The following is a 26952-nucleotide window of genomic DNA, read 5'->3' as shown; positions in this document are numbered from 1 at the left end:
ACAGGAACTCCCTGGGAGCACACAGAGCTGGTACAGGTGAGCAGGGGCAGGGGGCAGGGAAACAGGGGCAGAGGGAAGGGCAGGAGAGGCAGGGCTGCACCAGGAGCTCAGGGGAACAGGCAGGGTATGTGAGGGTGAGCAGGGGCAGGGGGAGGCAGGAGGAGCAAGGGCTGCCCCAGGAGCCTCAGGGGTGAAGGGCAGAGGGACTGAGCTAAGAGCAGCCCTGGACTGGGTGGGAGCTGAGCGGTACGGCACACAGAGACCACGAGGGCGCGGGCCCAGGAGAGCCTCCCTGGACACGGGAGGGCGTGAGCCGCCTGCGGCCCGGTGGACAAGGTAGGGGGAGAGGCGAGCCTGGGTAGGAAGGTCTCTGGGGCTGAAGGGACAGGGGTGGCCACAGGCTTAGGCTCAGGGGCGCTGAACCCGCTCTGGAGGCTCGTGGGGATGGGGGACAGAAGGCTGGACATGACAAAGCCAGGAGGGGTGGCTCAGGGCAGGGGAGCCGGTGCAGGGAAGGGGGAGCCTGGGAGTTTGAGGCAGGGCCGCCAGCCTGGAGTGTGGGTGGGAGGGGAGGCCAGGCAGGGCCATCAGACTTGGCAGAGGGGTCGGGTCTGGCTGGGGACGTGGGCTCTGGGGTGCTGGCACCGTGCACGAGAGGACAGCCAGGGCGGGGCAAGGCTCCCACCGGCACTGAGGGGCAGGCAGGCTCAGGAAAGACCTCTGCTGAAAGAGGGCTCTGGGGACAGGGAGGAGCTGGACAGGCCCCAGGGCACGGGCACTGAGTGAGCCCAGGAAGGCCTGAGGAGGGGCTCAGGGCAGGGACGGGATCCGGCGCCCGGGCGCTTTAGCTGCAGAGCTGACCCAGAAGATGTGAGGCCTGGAGGGCAGACAGCAGGCCACGACGAGGACTCCGGGCTGAGGGGCACGGGCAGCGGGTGGCAGAGGCCTGCTGTGTTCAAGAAAGGTCCCGCTGGCCCAGGGCAGATTCAGGCTGGGACAACAGGGCAGTGGGCTCAGGGCCTCAGCAGAGGCCCGTTGGGAGCAGGGGCCACCGGTCAGAGCTCAGACAGATGGCTCGCTCAGGCCGAGCACCCACAGGAAGCCCGAGTGGGGACCCAGGGGCTGGGCCCAGGAGACTCTAATCCAGCAGGAGGTCACCCAGCACCGACCAGGCCCATGGGGCCAGCGCGTGCAGCCGCAGATACACGAGGCCCTGGGGCGGCAGAGAGCTACGCCGGGCGGCTGGTCTGCAGACTTCCTGGAGGGCCACCCCAAGCCCGGGCACCTGATACCCTGCCCGGACCCTCCCAGGAGCGAGACCCTTGTGGTCACACGGCCTCCTCTCTTGCAGCCTCCACCACGCCCCCATCGGTGTTCCCACTGGCCCCCAGCTGCGGGACCACATCTGGCGCCACCGTGGCCCTGGCCTGCCTGGTGTTAGGCTACTTCCCTGAGCCGGTGACCGTGTCCTGGAACTCCGGCGCCCTGACCAGCGGTGTGCACACCTTCCCGTCCGTCCTGCAGGCCTCGGGGCTCTACTCTCTCAGCAGCATGGTGACGGTGCCCTCCAGCAGGTGGCTCAGTGAGACCTTCACCTGCAACGTGGCCCACCCGCCCAGCGACACCAAGGTGGACAAGACCGGTAAGAGGGTGTCCACTGGGAGACAGGCCAGGTCAGCCGGTCCACCTGACCCCGGGGCACAGGAGAGGCACCTCTGTCCCCCAAGCTCGGGGAGGAGGGCCTCTGGGCCTGGCTGCCTGGTCCAGTGTGAGCACAGGCTGCACGCCCCCACCATACTTCATCTCCAATGGCAGGCACCAGTCTGGGACGCCCCCCTGACCTGCCCTGACCTAGCCCACCCCAAGAGCTGTCCCCACCCCTGGCCCCCACTAACCTCCTGTCTGGTCTCTCTGCAGTACCCAAAACAGCGTCCACAATAGAGCCCAAAACCGGGAAGGTCCCAAATGCCCAGGTGAGTCATCCAGGGCACCGCCCTGCACACCAAGGCCATGGCCCATATCCAGGGACTGCCTGGTGGGGGGAATGTTCAAGAGGATCCCCCCCAAATGCTGACCCCTGCATTGTGTCTCCCACACCAGTTCCTGAGATTCCTGGAGCACCGTCCGTCTTCATCTTCCCCCCAAAACCCAAGGACACCCTCTCGATTTCCCGGACGCCGGAGGTCACGTGCTTGGTGGTGGACTTGGGCCCAGATGACTCCAATGTCCAGATCACATGGTTTGTGGATAACACCGAGATGCACACAGCCAAGACGAGGCCGCGTGAGGAGCAGTTCAACAGCACCTACCGTGTGGTCAGTGTCCTCCCCATCCTGCACCAGGACTGGCTCAAGGGGAAGGAGTTCAAGTGCAAGGTCAACAGCAAAGCCCTCCCCTCAGCCATCGAGAGGACCATCTCCAAGGCCAAAGGTGGGAAACAGGACAGATGGAGCACAGGGAGGTCGAGTGGGGCCTGGTGGACCCAGGCCAGCCCTCCACCCTGGGAGTGACCATCTGTGCTGACCTCTGACCCCACAGGACAGCCCCACGAGCCCCAGGTGTTCGTCCTGCCTCCAACCCAGGAGGAGCTCAGCAAGAACAAAGTCAGTGTGACCTGCCTGATCGAAGGCTTCTACCCGCCTGACATTGCCGTCGAGTGGGAGATCACCGGACAGGCAGAGCCAGAGAACAACTACCAGACGACCCCGCCCCAGCTGGACAGCGATGGGACCTACTTCCTGTACAGCAGGCTCTTGGTGGACAAGTCCCGCTGGCAGAGTGGAAACACCTACACCTGCTCAGTGTCACACGAAGCTCTGCACAGCCACCACACACAGAAATCCCTCACCCAGTCTCCGGGTAAATGAGCAGCGCGCCCGGCCCCCCAGCAGGCCCCCGCGGGCTCTGAGCGCCCACCCCTGTGTACATCCCCCCCGCCCCGGGCAGGCACCCTGCGTGAAATAAAGCACCCAGCACTGCCCTGGGACCTGTGACACTGTCGTGCGTCTTTCCGAGGCAGAGCTCAGGACACCCGGGCCTCTGGGAGGTGCGGGCAGGCCAGGCTCCGAGGCTCAGGGGTCACCATTCACGGGAGAGCGTGGGTCCCACCAGGGGCCGGGACCTGAGTGGGCAGGTCTGCACAGGCGGCCGAAACTCATGGCCGGGAGCCACCTGGGACAGAGAGAGGGCTTGGCCAGGGGCTACTCGAGGCCGGAGGGGGCCGACAGGGAACGGAGAAGCCCTCAGAGCCCCTCAGGGAACGGGGCGCACGGTCTTTCCCACGTCTGGACCCGCCCAAGCTGTGGGACGCTGGCCTGTCCTCTTCCGCTGCTCCCCCCGTCCCCTGGACCTCTTGACAGCTCTGAGCGGTAGCTCTGTGTCAGTGCAGTAGCCAGGCCTGACCCATGCTGTGAGGACAGGCCCTCACCCTCCCTCAGATGAGGCGGCCCCGCCTGGCTTCAGCCTGCCTGGGGCCAGGCCTGTCCACTCGTGGGGACACTCACCCCGGTGCCCCAAACGGGCAGAGGCAAGCAGTCCTGAGTGCCCAGGGGAGGGACCATCCCAGACACCCACATGGACGCTGAAAACAAGCCCCTCCCACTGAGCAGGGCCACCTTCACAAACACACACACACTCACACACACACACACACACACACACACGCACACCTGACCCACCGGGCCTCACACGGGCCAATGTGCCAGGGCCCAGACCGGAACCAGGCTTGGGAACCCTCACCGGGGGCCCCAGCCTGGTCCCCACCCCCTCCCACACCCATCGGCCGCTCAGCAGCCCATCCGCTCGCCGACCACACTGACCAGCCCTTCCTCTCCCCAGGACACTGGGGCCCCTCCCAACACACACCAACCCCCACCCCCAGCTGGCCCCGACACTCGCACCCACTCGTTCGCTAGGGTCACTCCCTGCCACCCTCTCGACCCTTCCCTGGGCTCTGCTGACCCTCCCGCCCTCCGGGCCGGGTCCCCAGGAGAACGGGTGTGGTGGTCAGGCTGCCTTCCCCCCAGACAGCCCCAGCACAGCGCAGAGCAGAGAGGGAGCGCGTCCCCACGGGCCAGGCCCAGGCGGGAGGATGGGGGCACCGAGGCCGGTGCCCTGAGGCTACGGAGGGCCGCGACCGTCACCCCGGGAACCACTCCTATGGGCAGGCATGGCACTCACCACTCCCTTCCTGTCCAGAGCTGTTCCTGGACGACAGCTGTGCGGAGGACCAGGACGGGGAGCTGGATGGGCTGTGGACCACCATCTCCATCTTCATCACGCTCTTCCTGCTCAGCGTGTGCTACAGCGCCACTGTCACCCTCTTCAAGGTGGGTGTCCCCGCACCGTCCCGCACTGTGGCCCGCTGTCCCAGCGCTGGGGACCCGCTGGAACCATGCCATCCCCACACTGACTCGACGCTGACCCCATGTTGCCCCCACGCTGACCCCACGCTGACCCCACGCTGACCCCACGCTGCCCCCACGCTGACCCCACGCTGCTCCCACACTGCCCCCATGCTGACCCCACGCTGCCCCCACACTGACCCCACGCTGCCCACACGCTGACCCCACGCTGCTCCCACACTGCCCCCACGCTGACCCCACGCTGTCCCCACACTGGGGACCCACTGGAACCATGCCATTCCCACACTGACCCCACGCTGCCCCCACACTGGGGACCCACTGGAACCACCTATCCCCACACTGACTCCACACTGACCCCATGCTGCCCCCACGCTGACCCCACGCTGCCCCCACACTGACCCCACGCTGACCCCACGCTGCCCCCACGCTGACCCCACGCTGCCCCCACGCTGCCCCCATGCTGACCCCACGCTGCCCTCACACTGACCCCACGCTGTCCCCACACTGGGGACCCACTGGAACCACGCTATCCCCACGCTGCCCCGCCTCTGACCCCGTGCTGACCCCACACTGCCCCCAGGCTACCCCCAGACTGACCCCATGCTGCCCCCAGACTGACCCCACGCTGACCCTGTGCTGACCCCACACTGACCCACACTGGGGACCAACTGGAACCATGCTATCCCCACACTGACCAGACACTGACCTCATGCTGCCCCACACTGACCCCACCATGACCCCACGCTGTCCCCACTGTGACCCAATGCTGCCCCCACACTGACCCCACTCTGACCCCACGCTGACTCCACGCTGACCCAACACTGACCCCACAATGGGGACCCACTGGAACCATGCTAAACCCACACTGTCCAGACACTGACTTCATGCTGCCCCCACACTGACCCCACCATGACCCCATGCTGTCCCCACTGTGACCCAATGCTGCTCCCCACACTGCCCCCACGCTGCCCCCACACTGACCCCACGCAGACCCCACCCTGCCCCCACATTGATTCCACGCTGCTCCCACACTGCCCCCAGGCTACCCCACACTGACCCCACGCAGACCCCACGCTGCTCCCACACTGCCCCCATGCTGACCCCACGCTGACCCCACGCTGACCCCACGCTGCCCGCACACTGACCCCGTGCTGACCCTACACTGCCCCCAGGCTACCCCCAGACTGACCCCACGCTGACCCCAGACTGACTCGACACTGACCCCATGTTGCCCCCACACTGCCCCCAGGCTACCCCCACACTGACCCCACGCAGACCCCACGCTGCCCCCACGCTGCCCCCACGCTGCTCCCACACTGCCCCCATGCTGACCCGACGCTGCCCTCACACTGACCCCACGCTGTCCCCACACTGGGGACCCACTGGAACCACGCTATCCCCACACTGACTCGACGCTGAACCCATTCTGCCCCCACGCTGCCCCCACGCTGCCCCCACACTGACTCCACGCTGACCCTGTGCTGACCCCACACTGACCCACACTGGGGACCCACCGGAACCATGCCATCCCCACACTGACTCGACGCTGACCCCATGTTGCCCCCACGCTGACCCCACGCTGCCCACACGCTGACCCCACGCTGCTCCCACACTGCCCCCACGCTGACCCCACGCTGTCCCCACACTGGGGACCCACTGGAACCATGCCATTCCCACACTGACCCCACGCTGCCCCCACACTGGGGACCCACTGGAACCACCTATCCCCACACTGACTCGACACTGACCCCATGTTGCCCCCACGCTGCCCCCACGCTGCCCCCACACTGACCCCACGCTGACCCCACGCTGCCCGCACGCTGACTCCACGCTGCCCCCACGCTGCCCCCATGCTGACTCCACGCTGACCCCACACTGACCCCATACTGGGGACCCACTGGAACCATGCTATCCCCACACTGTCCAGACACTGACTTCATGCTGCCCCCACACTGACCCCACCATGACCCAATGCTGCCCCACGCTGACCTCAGGCTACCCCCACACTGACCCCACGCAGACCCCACCCTGCCCCCACATTGACTCCACGCTGCCCCCACACTGACCCCACACTGCCCCCACGCTGACCCCGTGCTGACCACACACTACCCCCAGGCTACCCCCACGCTGCCCCCACACTGGGGACCCACTGGAACCACGCTATCCCCACACTGACCAGACGCTGACCTCATGCTGCCCTCACACTGACCCCACCATGACCCAATGCTGCCCCACGCTGACCTCAGGCTACCCCCACACTGACCCCACGCAGACCCCACCCTGCCCCCACATTGACTCCACGCTGCCCCCACACTGACCCCACACTGCCCCCACGCTGACCCCGTGCTGACCACACACTTCCCCCAGGCTACCCCCACGCTGCCCCCACACTGGGGACCCACTGGAACCACGCTATCCCCACACTGACCAGACGCTGACCTCATGCTGTCCCCACACTGACCCCACCATGACCCTACACTGTCCCCACGGTGACCCAATGCTGTCCCCACACTGACCCCATACTGACCCCATGCTGTGGACCCACTGTCACCATGCTGTCTCCCCTGTGACCCCACACTGACCCCATGCTATTCCCGTGCAGTCCCTACACTAACCCCACACTGACCCCACGCTGACCCCGTGCTGCCCCCAACTGACCCCATGCTGTCCTAACCGTGACCCAATACTGACCCCACGCTGACCCCATGCTGTGGTCCCACTGTCACCATGCTGTCCCCACTCTGTTCCCACACTGACTCCCACGCTATCCCCTCTCTCCCCATTCCATCCCCATGCTATCCACGAAATGACCTCATGCTGACCCCATGCTGTGGACCCACTGTCACCATGCTGTCCCCATGATGTTCCCACACTGACCCCATACTGCCCCCATTCTGACCCCATGCTCCCCCACGCTGACCCCACTGTGACCCCGCACCGACCCCACACTGACCCCATGCTGTCGACCTACTGTTACCATGCTGTCTCCCCTGTGACCCCTGCTGACCCCATGCTGTCCTGCTTGTGACCCCCATGCTGACCCCAGCCTGTCCCCATGCTATTCCCATACTGTCCCCGCAATGATCCCAGGCTTCCCCACACTAACCCCACGCTATCCCTACGCTGGCCCGTGCTGCTTCCCACACTGACCCCATGCTGACCCCATACTGTGGACCCACTGTCACCATGCTGATTCCACTCTGACCCCATACTTTCCCCATGCTATTCCCTAGCTGTCCCTGCAATGACCCCACGCTGTCCCCACACTGACTCCATGCTGACCTCACACTGTCCCCACACTAACCCCACATGTCCAAACCGTGACCCGATGCTGACCCCACACTGACCCCATACTGCCCCCATTCTGACCCCATGCTCCCCCACGCTGACCCCGCGCTGACCCCACACTGACCCCACACTAACCCCATGCTGTCGTCCCACTGTCACCATGCTATCCCCACACTGTTCCCACACTGACCCCCACGCTCTCCCCTCTACCCCATGTCATTCCCATGCTGTCCCCGAAATGACCTCATGCTGACTCCATGCTATGGACCCACTGTCACCATGCTGTCCCCACGCTGTCCCCACACTGACCCCATCCTGACCTCACACTGTCCCCACACTAACCCCATGCTGTCCCCACCGTGACCCGATGCTGACCTCACACGGACACCGCGCTGACCTATGCTGTAGACCCACTGTCCCCATAATGCTGACCCCAGGCTGACCCCACAGTGAACCAATGCTGTCCTATAGTGGCCCCATGCAGCCCCACGCTGTTCCCACACTGACCCCCACGCTCTCCCCTCTGTCCCCTCCCGGTCCCCGTGCCATCCCCGTAAGACTCCTCCCACTCAAGCGGTCCCGGGGAGGGGGCGCCTGGAAGGGGGGCTGTCCTCGGGGGTCCCAGCCACGTCACCTCCTGCCCTCCTGCTGCAGGTGAAGTGGATCTTCTCCTCGGTGGTGGAGCTGAAGCGCACGATCGCGCCCGACTACAGGAACATGATCGGGCAGGGGGCCTAGGGCCAGCCGTCCGGGCGGGGTGTCAGCGCTGCCCCAACCCTGCACAGGATCCCGGTGCGTCAGCCTGCTGCCAGGCCTGCTCTCCCGCCCTCTGACCTCGCCACCCTCTGACCTCACAGCCACCCTGGGCCTGCGCCCTCGCCCTCTGGCCTCGCGGCCACCGTGAGCCGCATCCTGCGCCCCTGAACCCCGTTTGGAGAATCGCGGGGACGGCAGGTTGTGCCCCAAACCTGAGCTGGTGGACGCCCGCTGGGCCCTCCACGGCGGCCGCCAGGCTACCGCTGTGGCCGCGCACGGTCAGCGGGCACGCTCATCCTGGAGGAGGCGGGCGGCTGGCGATCCCGGTGTCTGTCCGGCAGGGACCGGCCTCTGTGCGAACCCCGTCCAGGCCAGGCTCCGGGACGCGGGGTTTCCCCAGAGCAGCCACGTCGGCCCAGATCCTGAGGAAGCTTCCGACGTGTCACTAACGGTCAGTCAGATCTTCTGCGCCGGAGGAGACCGCGCAGACAAGGGCCTGGGCCTGTGGCTGCTGCGGGAGCCCCGTGGATGCCGGGGACAGAGTGACATCCAGCCAGACAGGCCTCCTGCAGAGGGGTCTGGCGACCTGGTCCCCGGGCCAGTGGGACACAGCCTCGGCGGACACAGGTGGAAGGTGCCAGGAGGCCAGGGCGGCAGGCCCAGCCCCCCCCCCCCCCCTGTGGCCGGGGGCCTGAGTCCCACCAGGCTCGCGCGGGGGTGGGAGGGAGAGCCAAGCCCATGGCCGGGCGGACCCCCAGGACTGGCTCTCCGCCCTGGCTTCGGGTGGGTGCCAAGTCGGGGCCCCCACATGGGAAGAGACGGCCACGCAGGGGAGGAGAAGCAGAGCCCCCAGCCCCAGGGACAGAGAGCCCGGGGCTCCCACACATGGGAAAGCCACTGCCGAAGCTTGGCTAGCTTGTTTTATTCTTTTTAAACGTCTGGAGCTCCTTGATTTCCATTTGCATTTCTTTCTTTCTTTTTTCTTCTTCTTTTTTTTTTTTTTAATGACAATAAAATATCCTTAAAAACTCCATAACCGGCTGGGGAGAGTCTTCCTCTGTTGACGCGCCCCGTGACATCCACAGACTGGCCGTGCCGTGTGTCGGTGCCCCCAGCCGTGGGAGCAGGACCCCCGGCCCCTGGGGTTCCCGGGGGGTGAGGTGCGCTGCAGGCGCGAGGGGTCACGTGAGGCCTTGTGGGGCGCAGGGGGGGCATCCTGACCTGGCCAAGGGCACCGCAAGAGGCACCTATTGGGTGTGTATTAGCACGGGTTGCTAGCAAAGCACGACAGTCCCGTGGTGTGGACAACGTGCACTGACGTTTCCGCGACTCCGGAAGCTGGCAGGCAGACCCGGGTGTCATGGGGCCGGTGGCCCCTCAGCACGTGGACGCCGTGTCCTCACACATCCGGCCCGCTATGCGTGTCTGTGCCCCGACCTCCTCTTACGAGAGGAGGAGTGAGTCCATGGTGAGGACCAGTCACACTGGATCAGGACTCGCCCTAGTGACCCCACTTTAACCTATTACCTCTCGAAAGACCCCATCTCCCAATACAGTCACATTCTGGGGTCCTGGGGGTCAGGGCTTCAAGATTTGAATTTGGGGAACGCATTTCAGGAGAGCTGGGCCCAGGTGGGAGCACCAGTGAAGGCCAGGTCGGGTGAGGCCCGGGGGGACAGCACTGTCCCAGGTAAGCGAAGCTGGACACCAGCCCGAGGGGTCAGGACACTCGGTCGGGGGGAGGCCCAGCCAGAACACCACCACCCGGGGTGGGGGTGGGGGTGGGGGGCAGAAAAGACCAAGTTCCACAGGAAGAATGCCAAGTGGGGGCGGGCAGTCCGTTGGCGTCAGGAGGCCATGGGGTCCCTGGCCAGCAACGATGGAGTCGGGATTCTGTCCCTGCAGTGCCTGGGGGTCTCGGGTCCCGGAGGTGCCCCGGGTTGTAGGAGACACGTGCAACTCGAGGGCAGAGGCGGGACCACACCTGCCAGCCCTTCCCAGTAAGGGCCCTGGGGAAGGGAGGCCAGCACGAGGGGGCTGCGGTCTTCTGGGGACGCAGTGGGAGCGGGGCGTGGGCTCTGAGTCTGCAGGTCAACAGCCCGGCCCGAGGCCCAGGGCGGGCAGCGAGTCGTGGCCAGCGCGGCCGCGGTGCCTCAGGACCGCTCAGGGAGCACCTCCCACCTCCCCGTGGGCAGGGGCTGCCTCACCAGTGGGGGCCGCACCAAATACAGGGCGGCCGTGGGGAGAACGCCCCGGCCCCCAGGGATCCTGGGGGCTCCAGGCGACCACACCGTCCACACAGCTTGCCCAGCACCCCCTCCCTCTCGGTCCCCGGGCCGGGGCCCCCGCTCCATCCCCTGGACCAGAGATCAGTCTCCATCCTTCCCACCCTCCCGCCGGAACGCCGGGGTCTTCGGCAGCTGGCTGACCCCATGGCCTCCGCGGGAACACGGGACATGACTCTCACCCACTCTCAGGGCGGGAACGCCCGCTCTTTGAGAGCAATCTCCCAGCAGGCCCTGAGGCCCCCACCTGTGACCTTCCGATAACGCCATACCACGTGCCCCCCCCCACGTTCCCCCGGGGACCCGCACACACCTACGTGCCTCTCCATGCAACCCCTCAGACCCCCTAAGGTCCTGCAGGCTGCTCCTGCGTGAGCCCTGAGGTCGGCCTCCTCTGCCTGCCGCTCCTCAGGGGCCCCCTACCCTGGGCTTCCGCTCGGACACAGGCCCGTGTGCATCTCCCTTTGCCCGTGTTCACACCTCCACCTGTGCCTCACACACACACACGGACCAGCGGGCTGGCCTCACTCCTGCTCCTGGGACCCACCTGGTCCCGCCCTCCCCCCCGACTCGCGCTGGGAGGGAACCAGCTGGCGCCTGAACCCTGTCCCCACGGGGGGCCCAAGACGCACAACGTCAGCGTGGGTGGGGGCGGGGAAGGGGAGGCTGCCACTGTGTCCCCACATTGCGTGTGTTGGAATCCTAGCTCTAAGTGTCACGGTGCTAGGAGGCGGGGCTTTGGGGCACCAGAGGTCGTCAGGGTGGAGCCCCCACGACTGGGGTTAGTGCCCTTATGAAAAAGCGAGCTGCCTCCCCGCTTCCGGCACGTGAAGGGGCAGAGAGAAGACGCCGTCCTTGAGCCAGGCAGCGGGGACCCCCCAGACACCACGCCTGCTGGTACCTGATGTGGGCATCCCGCCTCCACGCCCGTGAGGAGTGTCTGCGGTCTCTGTCGGGCCAGCCAGACGGCTGGACAGGAGCCACCTGGACGGGCGGACCTGGAGGAACGGGGCCCCCCAGGCCCCCTGCCCAACCCGCTACCCCGGGACCCAGGTCGGCCGGCCATCAGCGGGGTACAGGGCCACGAGACCACCCCGGGTGCTGCTGAGCCCCAGCCTGCGTGGGGCAGGGACATCAGCCCCGGGCTCCCGGACCACACGCAGCAGGCAGTGGACTATTAGAGGCACACGGATGGCGGCTCGGTCACCGCACAGGGGAGGGCCCCCTTCTCCCCCTACGCCCCACGCTCAGACGCTGCCCAGGGAACCGGGAACCGGGGCATCTGAGTCTGCAGGGAGCTGGGCCGGTAGAGACACGCCCAGAGCCTCAGAGGCGCCCGAGCCCCGCCCACCCCGCTGCCTGAGCTGCCGCACCCGGCGCCCCACCCAGCAGGCACCAGGGTGCTGACCGCCCGGTCCCTCGGGCTGCCTCGGACCCCATGTCTCGGCTCACACTGCCCCCTCCTCGCGGCACCCGGCCAAGCCCAGCCCTTCCTTCAGCCCTTAGTAGCTCTGTGCCTGGGGCCGTGCACGTCGTCCCTGCCCCCGCCCCTGCCTGTGCCGGCCCCTCCCCCATCATCCAGGGGCATCCCTGAAGCGCCTGCCGTCCAGGCAGCGAGGCCCACTCGGCCCTGGTGGATGTGGGCTGGGTGAGCCCCACCTGGCCATCCCCCAGGCTCTGCTCAAATGCAGGCTGCAGAGGGCCGGGCCAGGGGGAAAGGACCAGGTGGGGAAGGCGGCTTGCCCACAGCAGGATGTGGCCTCGGCGACACAGAGACGGGCGGGCCGCTGGCTCCAGGCTCCTAGAGTGTGTCCGCATCCTGCCCCACCCCTCGGGGCCCTGCGGTCCTGAGACAAGGACTCTCACTAGCCCAGCGGCCCCTGCCTTGGCCAAAGGACTATGCGCAGGGGCCACCGTTGCCCCGGTTCCTCTGACTGGCAACAGCGTGTTCCAGAACACTCCTGCTCCTGTGGATCCCAGACCGGAGAAGCCCGGACAAACTGCAGCACACACAGCGGTGCTGGACCAGAAAGCCAAGGAGGCCGCGGGCCTGGCCCCCGGGGGCTGTTTTCTTACGGCACGTCCGGGCAGAAGCTGACCGATACCCACCCGGTGGCCGTCAAAATGCTACCACGTGAAGAAAACCCACAAAGAGGCGCGAAAGGTGGGAACAGCCACACGGTCTGACATGCACACGGTGCTTTGACTTTGCAGTTTTCAGAGACGATGGGTCACGCTTCCCACGAGTGACAGAACCAGGAGGACGTAGACAGTGGAGGGGAGACATGGGCACAGCTACAAGACGGAAAAGCGGAGCTAGAGACACGCAAAGCGGGATTCTCCCGAGGAACTGGCTCTTGAGCGGTGGGGGTCGGCCCGGGGGCCGGAAGCTCAGCCGGGACCTAATGCTGCAGTCTCGGGGCAGAATTCGTGTTCTCCAGGAAACCTCAGGTTTTGTTCTTCAGTCCTTCGACTGGTTGTGTGAGGCCCACCCACGCGAAGGAGGATAATCTCCCTTCCTTACAGTCCCCGGAGTACCTGCACAGGTGGCCTGCTGTCTGAACAGCCCAGCTGAGGGAGCACGCAAGACCGACAGCCACAGGGACCTCCTGTTACATCGTGCTCACGGCGCAAGACGAGGGGTCACTGCCACGGTCCCTACCAGTGACAAAGCTGATGCCTTGGTGAGCCTACAGCCCTTGCCTGCAGGGAGGACGCACCCGTGCCTTCTAACCCCAAAGCTCTTGTTCTGTCCACTGTCCACACTCCCTCCTGCAGAGACTCTAGAGCATCCTCCAGATCCAAGCCCTGCCTTTGGGGACAGGTCACAGGAGACGGTCCCTCCAGCCCAGAGATGTGCAGAGAGCACAGGAGCCCTGGAAGGTGTGTGAACATGCCCTCCCTTTACCTGCTGGAGAACGATTTAGCACAGGGTGACCGGGCCGTCACCGCCAGACAGCCAGCACACCGTGCTAAATGAGACAGACGTGGCCTCTGACCACAAGGGAGTTCCAGACCGGGACCAAGGCACACATCACGTAAGCCATTCCACAAACAAGTAAGGGCCGCTGTGGCAAGTGCTGGCAGTGGAAAGCATCGAGGGGCCTGAGGTCCCGCAACAGCAAGGCCGATCTGTGGGGGAGGGGAAAGCTTCACCCCGTAGCACAGCGCTGCAGGAACCGCGTGGCCGCCTGGGTCCCGCTGCTCGGCACTCGGTCTCCTGCCCGCCCAGGCCGCGGAGCCTCCTGCGCCCGGGATGAGTGGGGCCACGTGGGAGAACACACTGGTGCCACATTAAGGGACGCTGTCCAAAACATGCTATGATCGTGACCCCCATGTGGACATAACGGACACCTTTCAAACATTTCTATCTAACTCGTTTTATGTAGTTGAACAAAGAATGCCAAAAAGAGTTTCTAAAGAGCCGCTTTTCCAACGCACCTGGCTTTTTCCATGGAGGCAGGGGAGAATCCGCTCTCCTCCGAAAGGAGAGAAGTGATTGTAAAACAGCTCAAAGGCCACGACAACCTCAGAGTCCACATGGTGTCAGATTCCCTGGAAAGGCATTACAAGACGATACCTTTATTTCCACTGGAGACGTGGAGAAGTCATCTTTTTCTTTCTAGAGGCAGAGAGTGTGCAGGGGAGGGACAGAGACAGAGACAGAGAGGATCCAAGCAGGCCCACACTCAGCACAGAGCCCCATGCAGGGCTCGATCCCGGGACCCCGCCATCAGACCTGAGCCGAAAGTAAGAGTCAGACACTCATCCGAGTGAGCCATCCAGGCGCCCCCTGTAAGGAGTAATCTTTTGGTGCATTTCAAAGTCTTGCAAGATATTTCCTGTAGACATATTTCGCTCTCAGAGTATCCAGAATGTGCAGGGCACTCCGGCAAATCAATGGGGAAAATCGCACAATTCGGTAGAGAAACGGACACGAGAATTGAACAGATGTTTCACAGAGGCTATCCAAATAGCCCTCAAACATACAGAAAGGACGCTGCGCTCCACCCGTGACAGGGAAGTGAAAATTTCTGAAAAGCCACCGGAGAGAAAGTGGTTCTGATTCCAACGGCGGTCGGGTGCGGTGCCTTGGTCTCAGACTAAACCTTTGCAGCACAAGTACAAAGTGGAAAAAAACTGCCCGGCAGACAGTGATTTGAAGGCATCAGAGGACAAGCAGAACCGGGCAGACTCCGGGGAAGACTGTGCCCTGGAGAGAAGCCCAGTCCTTGCCACAGCTGCAGCTAGAATGCAGGGGAGCGGGCAGGCGTCCAGGCACAGGGGCAGGTCGTGGGGTTCGGGGCCCCACCTCAGACAGGTGCAGCTAGAATGCAGGGGAGCGGGCTGCCGTCCAGGCACAGGGGCAGGTCGGGGGTTCAAGGTCCCACCTATGACAGGTGCAGCTAGAATGCAGGGGAGCGGGCTGCCGTCCAGCACAGGGACAGGTCGTGGGGTTCGGGGGCCCACCTCAGACAGGTGCAGCTAGAATGCAGGGGAGCGGGCTGCCGTCCAGGCACAGGGGCAGGTCGTGGGGTTCGGGGCCCAACCTCAGACAGTGCAGGACCGGCGACCAGGCCAGGGTGGCGCGTCACGACCTTTTATACAACGTGTGTCGGGCCAACCTGCAGACTGAAATCAGCCAGGTGGCGACAGGAAATCGTTAATGCGCTGAACGTACCAAGGTAAGTGTTGTGTGTGAAGTGTTTCAGCCACGTAAGAACACACACAACGTATGTACGGAAGGGTAACGTGTGTGTGCCACCTGCTCATAACATACGTATGGGTGTTAGATTACAGTACAGATGTTTTCCCTGTGAGCGGCTGCGGTCAAACAGTTTGGAGATGGTCCTGGCCAATGCTGTGTGACAAAGGACGAAAACGAGCTGCTGAGGACTGAACGGACAGATGTCAAACTGTCACTAATGCAGACGACACAAGCACGTACGATGAAACGGCAGCGGAATCCAGACAGCCCTTCGAACCAGCCAAGGACAGCAGCAGGGGCTCCAAACAAACGCAGGAAGCAGTCGTGTTCCGCTGTGTCAGCAAAAACCTGACAAGAACGCGTCATCGAAAACGAGGCACGATTCACAGCAATCCAAGGACTTTCCGAAGAAAGAAAGCAATGCCCAGGAAACGGCAACTCGGCAACGGACCTGAAAGGGCTCCGAGTGTCTGGAGGAAAACCGCCTTCGGGGGCGGGCCGGCACTGTGGATGCCACGATACACCTGCCCGCCCTGCCCCACACTGCCCCCGCACCCGCCCTCCACAGTCAGCAGGGCCTTCCAAGGGCTGGGCGGGGGCTACCTCCCCATGCTCCCCCAGCACACCACCCGGCACACACCCACAGTCGAGGACAGCAGCAGGACACAGGCAGAGGCCAGAGCGGAGCTGCCCTGGAATGAGCTTAAACTGGGCTGAGTTGGGCTGAGCTGGGCTGGGCTGAGCTGAGCTGAACTGGGCTGGACTGGAATGAGCTAGCTAAGTGGGTTGGGCTTTGGCCGAGTGGAGCTCAGCTGGACTTAGCTGGGCTGGGTTGAGCTGATCTGAACTGAGCTGGGCTGAACTGGGATTAGCTGGGTGGGTTGGGCTGAGCTGGGCTGTTCTGGACTGTACTAGGCTTAACTGGGCTGGGTTGGGCTGGGCTGGGCTGGGCTGGGCTGGGCTGAGCTGAGCTGAACTGGGCTGAACTGGGCTGAGCTGGTCTGAGCTGAAATGGACTGAGCTGGGTTGAGCTGGGTTGAGCTGGGCTGATCTCAACTGAGGTAGCTGAACTGGGCTTAGCTGGGTTTAGCTGGGCTGAGCTGGGCTGGTCTGGGCTGGGATGAGCTGGACTGTGCTGGGCTGGGCTGGGCTGAACTTGCTAAACTGGGCTGAACTGAGCTGGATGGGCTGAACCAGGCTGGGCTGGACCGAGCCAAACTGAGCAAAGCTGAGCTAGGCTGAACTGGGCTGAACTGGGCTGGAATGGGCTGAGCTGAACCAAGCTAAGCTTGGTAGGCTGAGCTGGGCTGGGCTGAGCTGACCTGAACTGGTCTGAACTGAACTGGACTGAGCTGTGTGAACTGGGTTGAACCAGGCTGAAAGGGCTGTGGTAGGCTACGCTGGACTGAGCTGAACTGGTCTGGTCTGGGCTGCTGGTTGAACCAGGCTAAGGTGGCTGTGCTGGGCGAGCTGCACTGAGCTGGCCGGCTGAGCTGGGCTGGCTGAATTGTGCTGAGTGGGGCTGAGCTGGGCTAAGCTGAGCTGAGCTGAGCTGGGCTGGGCTGAACTAGGTTGAGCTGGGCTGGAATGAATTGTGCTGAGCTGTGCTAACTGGGCTGAGCTGACTGAGCTGGGCTGAGCTGCACTGAGCTGGGCTGAACTGGGTTGAGTGGGCTAGAGCTGGGCTGAGCTGCACTGAGCGGGCTGAATGGGTTGAGTGGGGCGGAGCTGCACTGAGCTGGGCTGAACTGGGTTGAGCTGGGCTGAGCTGGGCTGAGCTGGCTGAACTGGGTTGAGTGGGCGGAGGCTGCACTGAGCTGGACTGAACTGGGTTGAGCTGGGCGGAAGCTAGGCCAGCTTGAGCTAACCTAGCTGAGGTGGGCAGGCTGAGCTGGGCTGGACTGAATTGTGCTGAGCTGGGCTAACTGGGCTGAGCTTCACTGAGCTGGGCTGAGCTGCACTGAGCTGGGCTGAACTGGGTTGAGCTGGGCTGAGCTGGGCTGAGCTGCACTGAGCTGGGCTGAACTGGGTTGAGCTGGGCGGAGCTGCACTGAGCTGGGCTGAACTGGGTTGAGCTGGGCTGAGCTGGGCTGAGCTGGGCTGAACTGGGTTGAGCTGGGCGGAGCTGCATGAGCTGGGCTGAACTGGGTTGAGCTGGGCGGAGCTAGGCCAGCTTGAGCTAACCTAGGCTGAGGGTGGGCAGGCTGAGCTGGGGCTGGACTGAATTGTGCTGAGCTGGGCTAACTGGGCTGAGCTTCACTGAGCTGGGCGGAGCTGCACTGAGCTGGGCTGAACTGGGTTGAGCTGGGCTGAGCTGGGCTGAGCTGCACTGAGCTGGGCTGAACTGGGTTGAGCTGGGCGGAGCTGCACTGAGCTGGGCTGAACTGGGTTGAGCTGGGCTGAGCTGGCTGAGCTGGGCTGAACTGGGTTGAGCTGGGCGGCGCTGCACTGAGCTGGACTGAACTGGGTTGAGCTGGGCGGAGCTAGGCCAGCTTGAGCTAACCTAGGCTGAGGTGGGCAGGCTGAGCTGGGCTGGACTGAATTGTGCTGAGCTGGGCTAACTGGGCTGAGCTTCACTGAGCTGGGCTGAGGTGCACTGAGCTGGGCTGAACTGGGTTGAGCTGGGCTGAGCTGGGCTGAGCTGGGCCTGAGCTGGGCTGAATGGGTGAGTGGGCGGAGCTGCCACTGAGCTGGCTGAACTGGTTTGAGCTGGGCTGAGCTGGGCTGAGCTGGCGAACTGGGTCTGAGCTTGGCTGAACTGGGTTGAGCTGGGCGAGCTGCACTGAGCTGGACTGAACTGGGTTGAGGCTGGGCGGAGCTAGGCCAGCTTGAGCTAACCTAGGCTGAGGGTGGGCTAGGCTGAGCTGGGCTGGACTGAATTGTGCTGAGCTGGGCTAACTGGGCTGAGCGTCACTGAGCTGGGCTGAGCTGAGCTGGGCTGAGCTGAGCTGGACTGAGCTGGACTGAACTGGGCTGAGTTCAGCTGGGATGGGCTAAGCTGGGCTAAACTGGGCTGGGCTGGGCTGGGCTGGGTGGAGCTGAATTGGGCTGGGGCTGGGCTGGGCTGGGCTGGACTGAACTAGGTTGAGCTGAACTAGGCTAAGCTGGGCTGGGCTGGGCTGGGATGAATTGTGCTAAGCTAGGCTGGGACTGAGCTGGCCTGAGCTGAACTGGGCTGGGCTGAGCTGGACTGGGCTGGGCTGAGCTGGACTGGGCTGGGCTGAACTGGACTGAGTTCATTTGGGATGGGCTAAGCTGGGCTAAACTGGGCTGGGCTGGGCTGAGCTGAACTAGGTTGAACTGAACTAGGCTAAGCTGGACTGAGCTGGCCTCAGCTGAACTGTGCTGGGCTGAGTTGGCCTGTACTGGGTTGGGCTGAGCTAAAGTGGGTCAGCTAGTTGGTTTGGTCTGGCTGAATCAGGCTTCAGCGAGTCAAGAGGGCGTACCGTTTTGCTAGGTCCAGTGGCCAAGGTCAGTGAGGCTACCTTGAGTGGGACTGAGCAGGTACGGACAAGCCTGGCTGGCAGGCTGAGCCAAACGGAGCTGAAGGATCTGGTGGAATTTGTGGACTGAACTCAGATGAGTTAGCCTGCTTGAAATCGGGTCTGCTGGGCTGACGTGGGCCAGGTCCGGACCAAGGCGGACTCCGTGACCTGAGCTGGTCTGAATCAGCAGACCTAGTGAGGCTGGGTGTGGAGCGGGTTTGTATCACTGCTCTCAGCCGTCCTGAACGCGGAGGCCACGTGGACTGTCGGTCTCACTGGACTGAGGTGGGCAGCGTGGACGATGAGCTGGGGTCTGGGCTCCGGGCAGGAGTCACCACGTGGGGGAGTGGGGGAGGACTGATCTGGGCTCCTGCTATGAATGGGGCCTGGAGTCGGGCTCCCTGGAGCCTCCGCAGGTCAGGACACGAGTCAGACACCTCTGCTCCCCAAGAACCCCCCGTTCCTGCCACTCAGGGCTGCGGGCAGGGTGTCCTGGCCAAAGGTAAGAACACCCCTGCTTCTGGCAGGGACACAGGGGTTCGCGGGAGGGAGCGTTCCTAGCAGACTCGGGGAACAAGAGTCCAAAATGAGCATCTGCCCCGGAGGCTGGAGAAGGGGTCCCCGTGCGCCCCTCCACCCGACCACCCCGCTCTGCCCCACACTCTCCCCCTCAGACTCCGCCGGTCGGCACTGACACTGCCTCTGCCCCACAGCCTCCGTCACCGGCCACCCTCGTTTCCCCTTGGCCACCTGCTGCAAAGGCACCATCGCCACCGCCCGTCCGTGACACTGGGCTGCCTGGTACGGCTACTTCCCGATGCCGGTGACTGTGACTGGGATGCAGGTCCCTGAACAAGAGCGTCGTGACCCTCCCCACCACCCTCCAGGAGACCTCTGGCCTCTACACAACCACCAGCCACGTGACCGTCTCGGGCTAGTGGGCCCAAACAGAAGTTCACCTGCAGCGTGGCTCACGCGGAGTCCCCCACCATCAACAAGACCGTCAGTGGTGAGCCAGGGTCGGGCTGGAGGAGGGGGGCAGGCGTGGCGGGAGCGGCTAGGAGAGGAGAAGGCGCCTGGGCGGCCACGTGGGTGTCGTGGGCTCAGGGGGCTGACGCCACGCTGCCACCTTCACCCCTAGCGTGTGCCATGAACTTCACTCCCCCCACCGTGAAGCTCTTCCACTCCTCGTGTAACCCCCTCGGTGACACCAGTAGCACCATCCAGCTCCTGTGCCTCATCTCCGGCTTACGTCCCAGGTGACCTCCATGTCATGGAGGGTGACATGGATGGGCAGAAGGCCTCGAACATATTCCCATACGCTGCCCCCGGCAAGCAGGAGGGCAAGGTGACCTCCACCCACAGAGAGCTCAACATCACGCAGGGCAATCGGGTGCTTTTGCTTTTCTGTACAGCACAATGAATTCTTTTAATAAATATTGTTTTTTATTTTTATTGAAGCACAGTTCACGCACAACATTCTGGTGACTTTGGGCGTGGAGCACGGGGATGGGACAGTCTGTGCACTATAAACAGCTCACACCCGTGTGCCACGTTTGTTGCGAACACTGAGCCAATGTGAACTGATGACAGCTGAGTAAAGTCCGGAGTTCACAGTAAGGTCCACCGCGAGTAGGTTCTCTGAGCCTGCACCCTGTCCCCGGTGCCGCCCCGGTCAGCCTGCTGTTCAGGCTGCTGTCCTCGCGTTTCCCCCACTGCCGTTTCCTACAGAAGAATCGCCCGGCCCGAAGATCCCTCTGCCCCACCTATTCCTTCCTCCCTCCCCCCAAAACGCCGGCAACCGCTGACCTTCGCGCCGTCACACTACATGTGCCGTCCCCCACATCACGCAGTGCCGATGGTACAGCGGGTAGCCTTATCCAGCTGGCTCCCTCCCCTCAGGGCACACGGGCGGCACGCGGCACACATGTGCCCACGGGGTGCTGACTATAGGGCTTCTCGGCAAGAACAGACCCTTCAGTGGCCTGCCACGAGGAGGGCAGGTGTGTGTGCTGGCCCTGGCAGCCCGAGCCCTCCTCCACCCTTCTGTAACAAAGAATATCATGTCATCCAAGGTCACTTTGCTTGAAAGAGGCACCCCCGGCGGGGGGAGACGGTCCGCACCATCCAGGTGAGGGTACTACACAAATACCTCATATGCCTGCACAAAATATTACATATACACAGTAAGCATCTGCAGGTACCCGGAAGCAGGTGCCCATAAGGGAGGGGAGGGGTTGCTGAGATTGCCGTGGCAACAAGTCAGGCTGGAATGAGCCAGCCCCGGGCCAGGCTGGTGTCTCACGGCTGCCCTGGACGACCACCACCGCAGGCTCTGACGCCGCGGGTCGGGAGAGGCCCCTGGAAGGGACATCCGTGAACACCTCCAAAGCAGCTCTTTGTTCTTGTAAACCACAGGGTGAATGTTTCTGAAGCCAAACCCACAGTTCAGCGTGATGGTTGAAAGCGTCAACACTAGGTAATTCATCGCCTCGCCAACTTTTCTGTGAAAGGATTATTCTGGAAAGGACGGGCCTTGCAAACCTAGGCTGGGACAGGTGTGTGGTCTCCGACAAAACCCAGTGCCTGACGGCCCACATCCCACTGCCACGCCCTCGGCAGCCAAGGCAGCCCTCCCCCACACTGATCCGGCACAGCAGGTGCCCCAGAGCCCCGTGATGACCCCACGAGGGACAGCGACCCGGCACCACGCCAAGGGCACTGCATGGGGACCAGGGGAGGGAATTAGCTGTCCAAGGGACGTACGATGTGCCACGTTGTCTTGCCAAAACCCTGCCTTTAGAGGTGCCTGGGGCCCCATGTCCGAAACGCACGGTAGCCGGGACACCCTCGAGGGTTTTGCCAAACTCATCGGTTCCCGTGATCTGACCAGAGTTGTGTAGATGGATGTGCTTCTTGAGCAACCAGGGGCCCACAGTTTGCTGAGGACCCTAACTGCCGGGCACCGCGAGAGGGGGCCGGGCCGCGGGAGCCCGGAGTGTGGGGTGCACACTCCTTCACCGAGGCTGTGACCGATGGCATTTGCAAAGTGGCCACTGCAGTATTTCCAGGACCACGGGCTCCTCCATCCCTTGCCCTGCCCCATGCAGGGGGCGGGGTCTGCTCCCCTCCCAGAAGCCCAAGGGTCTCTGTGAACTCCGTGGGGATGGGGGCACAGAAGAGCCATTGCTGGATTCCTAAGATCAGGACCTAAGGAGACGCGGCTTCTCGTGGGAGTCAGGCCCTGGGCCCAGTGCAAGCCGTCCAGCTACGGCCAAGGTGCCATTCTGGGGAAGCCCCGGGGGACCAAGCGGGTCGGACCCACCAGCCAAGGCCCCAGACCCCAGGAGGAGCCAGAGCCCTCGCTCACATGAGTGTGAGCAGGGCAGAGAGCCTCGCACCACAGGCCGAGGGCTCCAGGCACACCCACAGCCCAGCAGGCCCGGATTGGGACTTGGACGTTGTGCGGAGGCGTCCCCATCGAGGCCTAACAACGCAGGAAGTGGCAGCCTGGGGTGCACACTGTGGTTGTCCAAACACAGGGGCTGAGGGGTCACGGCCCCCTCGCACGGGCAGCACAGGGACCACACAGGGTCTCTCAGCTGCAGGGACATTTTCAGGTCCGGTGACCACCACGAACTCTGTCCCTGCACATCAGGCTTTCTGTCTGTCCTCTAGGGTAGTAGCTTCCCTCTGACCATGGGCAGATGCCCGTGACCGTGGCTGAAGCCAGAGGAAGACAGCGTCCCACCAGGGAGGCCACACTGCTGAGTGGACGGGACAAGGCCCAGGGCGGGGCCTCAGGCTATGGGTGGGTCAACCTGTGCCCACAACCACGCGCCCAGGTGAGAGCGGGGTTCCTGTGCCCTCTTTTGGGACCCCAGCCCCCCCCCACAGCCCACCCCCGCACACCCAGGCCCTTGAGACAGAAAGTACCCAGAAGAAAAGGGAACTTCAGGAAAGCGTGTCGCCGAGCCACCTAGTTTCAATCCTGTTCTTAGTCTTCCCACGGCTGCCTGGGGGCTAGGAAGGGGGCTATGGGCACAGAGCTCAGCTACAAGGAGCCACATGTGCCTGGGGCCAGAGCGAGGAGGGCCGAGTGCTGGGGCCAGCCTCCGTCGCCCAGCCCTTGGTGAGTAGGCTCCGCACGGAGAGAGGGCGGCGTGGGGGCAGCAGAAGCAGCCCAGGAGCCAAGGAGAGACGGGGCCCCACGGACGGGCCAGAGCAGCCAGCATGGGGGACACAGGCTGCCTGGGGCCCAGGGCACCGGCCAGGGCAGGGACGAGGGAGGCATGGGCCGGAGCGCCCACGCCAACATTGCTGGACGCACCGGACGTGGCAACTGGGCCTTCAAGGAACATGATGGCCATGGTGGGCCTGAGGCCTGCCCTTTGCCATCTGTGCTGGGAGCCCAGGGCTGGGCTGGACTGAGCTACTGCAGGACCAAGGCCGACGTGGACAGACAGGCCTAAGGTGAGGGCACTGGGAGAGGCCGGCCCAGCACAGGGGAAGAAGAGGACCCCAGATGGCCCGAGGGTCCTGTCCAGGACACTGGGGCCGGCTCTGACCCCAGGCCAGGGTCAGAGGTGCTGGCCATGGGGTCCTGGGCTGCAGCACATGGGCGGGGACAGAGCACGAGGGGCTGGCAGGGGCTCCCGTGTGCTCAGAACCCAGACAGTAGCACAGGGGCAGACGGTCAGGAGCCAAACCTGGGCTAAGGAGTCTGGGATGGGCAGCTGAGACCGGGGCAGCCCTAAGAACACACAGTAGTTGCGGGCTGAGCTCGCCTGTGGGGGAGAGGTCATGGGGCAGCAAGGGCAGAAGGCAACTGTGGTCCATTAGCTCCAAAGACCAGTGGTGGAGTTTGTGTAGGTGAGCAGGGGAAGGGGGAGAGCAGAAGGGGTAGGGAGAAACAGGAGGGACAGGGGGCTGCCCCAGGAGCTCCCAGGAAGCACACAAAACTGGTACAGGGAGCAGGGGCAGGGGGCAGGGCAGGAGGGGCAGGGGGAGAGCAGGAGAGGCAGGGAGAGAGCAAGAGGGGCAGGGGGAGATCAGGAGAGGTGGGGGAGAGCAGGATGGGCAAGGGGAGAGCAGAGAACACACAGAGCTTGTCAGGTGAGCAGGGGCAGGGGGCAGGCAAGAGGGGCAGGGGGAGATCAGGAGAGGTGGGGAGAGAGCAGGAGGGGCAAGGGGAGAGCAGAGAACACACAGAGCTTGTCAGGTGAGCAGGGGCAGGGGGCAGGGCAAGAGTGGCAGGGGGAGAGCAGGAGAGGCAGGGCTACCCCCAGGAGCCCAGGGGACCAGGCAGAGCTTGTGAGGATGAGCAGGGACTTGGGAGGGAAGGAGGAGCAGGGGGAGAACAGTAGGGGCAGGTGAGGGCAGGAGGGTAGGGACAGGACAGGAGGGCTGGGGGGAGGACAGGAGAGTCAGGGCTCCCCCAGGAGCTCAGGGGACCCAGCAGAGCTTCTGCCGGTGAGCAGGGTTCCTGGGAGGGCAGCAGGGCAGGGGGAGAGCAAGAGGGTAGGGCTGTCCCAGGAGCTCCCTGGGAGACACAGAGCTGGTACAGGTGAGCAGGGGCAGGGGGCAGGGCAGGAGGAGCAGGGTCGAGGGCAAGGGGGGGCAGGACTGTCCCAGAGGCTCAGGGAGTAGGCAGAGCTTGTGAGGGTAAGCAGGGGCAGGGGAGGGGCAGGAGATGCAGGGGTTGCCTCAGGAACTCGCAGGGAGCACACAGAGCTGTACAGGTGAGCAGGGGCAGGGGGCAGGACAGAAGGGGCGGGGGAGGGCAGGAGCGAGGGCAGGATGGGCAGTGTTGTCCCCCGGAGCTCCCAGGGAGCACACAGAACTGGTACAGGTGAGCAGGGGCAGGGGGGCGGGGCAAGGGGGGCAGGGGGAGGGCAGGAGGGCAGGAGGGAGGGCAGGAGGGGCAGGGTTCTGCCCAGGAGCTCCCAGGGAGCACACAGAACTGGTACAGGTGAGCAGAAGCAGGGGAAGGACAGCAGCCGCAGGGGGAGAGCAGAAGGGACAGGCAGCTGCCCCAGGAGCTCCTGGGGGCACACAGAGCTGGTACAGGTGAGCAGGGGCAGGGGGCAAGGCAGGAGGGGCAGGGCGGAGGGCAGGAGAGGCAAGGCTGCCCCAGGAGCTCAGGGGAGCAGGCAGAGCTTTGTGAGGGTGAGCAGGGCCAGGGAGAGGGCAGGAGGGGCAGGGGGAGGGCATAGGAGGCAGGGGGAGAGCAGAAGAGGCAAGGGAAGAATAGGAGAGACAGAGGGTTGCCCCACAAGCTCCCAGACAGCACACAAAACTGGCATAGGGAGCAGGGTCAGATGGGCAGGGTAGGAGGGGCAGGGGGAGAACAGGGGGGGAGGGGGAGAGCAGAAGGGGTAGGGAGGGAGCAAGAGGGGCAGAGGAGAGCAGGAGGGGTTGAGAGACAGCAGGAGGAGCAAGGGGAGAGCAGGAGGGACAGGGTTGCCCCAGGAGTTCCCAGGGAGCACACAGAGGTGGTACAGGTGAGCAGGGCAGGGGGCAGGGCAAGAGGGCAGGGGGAGAGCAGGAGAGGCAGGGCTGCCCCAGGAGCTCAGGGGAGCAGGCAGAGCTTGTGAGGATGAGCAGGGGGTTGGGAGGGCAGGAGGGGCAGGGGGAGAGCAAGAGGGGCAGGGCTGCCCCAGGAGCTCCCAGGGAGCACACAGAGTCGGTACAGGAGAGCAGGGGCAGGGGCAGGGCAGGAGGGGCAGGTGGAGGGCAGGAGGGGCAGGATTGCCCCAGGAGCTCCGGGAAGCAGGCAGAGCATGTGAGGGTGAGCAGGGGTTGGGAGGGGAAGGAGGAGCAGGGAGGAGAGCAAAGAGAGGCATTGGAGAGGGCAAAAGGGGAAGAGGGAGGGGACAAGAGGGGCTGGAGAGTGGGCAGGAGGGGCAAGAGGGAGAGAAAGAGGGGTAGGGCTGCCCCAGGAACTCCCTGGGAGCACAAGGAGCTGGTACAGGTGAGGAGGGGCAAGGGGCAGGGCAAGAAGGGCAGGGGGGAGGGCAGGAGGGGCAGGGGGAGGACAGGAGGGGCTGGAGAGTGGGCAGGAGGAGCAGGGGGAGGGCAGGAGGGGCAGGGGGGGAGGCACAAGAGGGGCTGGGGAGTGGCAGGAGGGGCAAGGGGGGAGGGCAGGAGGGGCAGGGGGGAGAGAACACATGAAGGGCTGCCACCAGGAACTCCCCTGGAGCACATAGAACTGGATAGGTGAGCAGGGGGAAGGGGCAGGGCAAGAGGGGCAGAGGGGAGGGCAGGAGAGGCAGGGCTGCACCATGAGCTCAGGGGAGCAGGCAGAGCTTGTGAGAGTGAGCAGAGGCAGGGGGGACAGCAAGAGGGGCAGGGGGCTGCTGTGGGGCAGGGTTGCTTCAGACAAGCTGTAGGCAGGAGGCCACAGTGACCTGGACTGTCCCCAGGGACCTGAGCTGAGAGGGCTTCCTGCAGCAGGCAGGGTTCTGGTAAGGTCTGGAGTCTGCAGGGGCTCGGGGGTGGGAGTTCTGGCCAGGAGGTGCTGAGGGCGGCAGGGCAGGGGGAGGTTAGGAGTGCTGCAGGGCAGGGGGAGCCGAGGCCTGAACTGGCAGGACCAGGTCTCAGACATGCAGAGGCAAGAATCTAGACGGATCCAAGGCCTGGGCTCAGCAATGAGGGGCCAGGCAAGGGGTTGGGGCAGGTGGAGGAGCTGCTAGAAGGAGGTGAACCTATGGGGAGCACAGACAGCTCGGAGCTACCACCAGTCCAGGAGCTCAGGGAGCAAGAGAGCTTGTCAGGTGAGCAGGGGCAGGGGGGAGGCAGGGGGTGGCACGGGGGAGGGCAGGAGGGGCAGGGACACCCCCAGGACTTCTGGGGAGCAGGCAGGGGTTATGACAGTGAGTAGGGGATTAGGAGGGCAGGTGGAGCAGGGGAGAGCAAGAGGGCAGGGAGAGGGCAGGAGGGGCAAGCGGAGGGCAGGAGAGGCAGGGCTGCACCAGGAGCTCAAGGGAGCAGGCAGACCTGTGAGGGTAAGCAGGGGGTTGGGAGGGCAGGAGGAGCAGGAGGGGCAGGGGGAGAGCAGGAGGTGC

General features: G+C 64.3%; 1 gene segment (V, D, J or C); it reads left to right on the top strand.

The window, feature by feature from the left end:
• Positions 1–739: 739 nt before the first annotated feature.
• LOC115516952 overlaps positions 740–26952 on the top strand; it is a 35298-nt gene continuing 9085 nt past the window's right edge. The window contains 1 exon segment of the C gene segment in view: positions 740–1642. Within this exon segment, the coding sequence occupies positions 1177–1642 (466 nt within the window).

The sequence above is a fragment of the Lynx canadensis genome, chromosome B3, assembly GCF_007474595.2.
Source record: "Lynx canadensis isolate LIC74 chromosome B3, mLynCan4.pri.v2, whole genome shotgun sequence".
NCBI classification, from domain to species: Eukaryota; Metazoa; Chordata; class Mammalia; order Carnivora; family Felidae; genus Lynx; species Lynx canadensis.
Note: the sequence above shows the minus strand (reverse complement) of the source record. Positions and strands in the feature narration are given on the sequence as shown.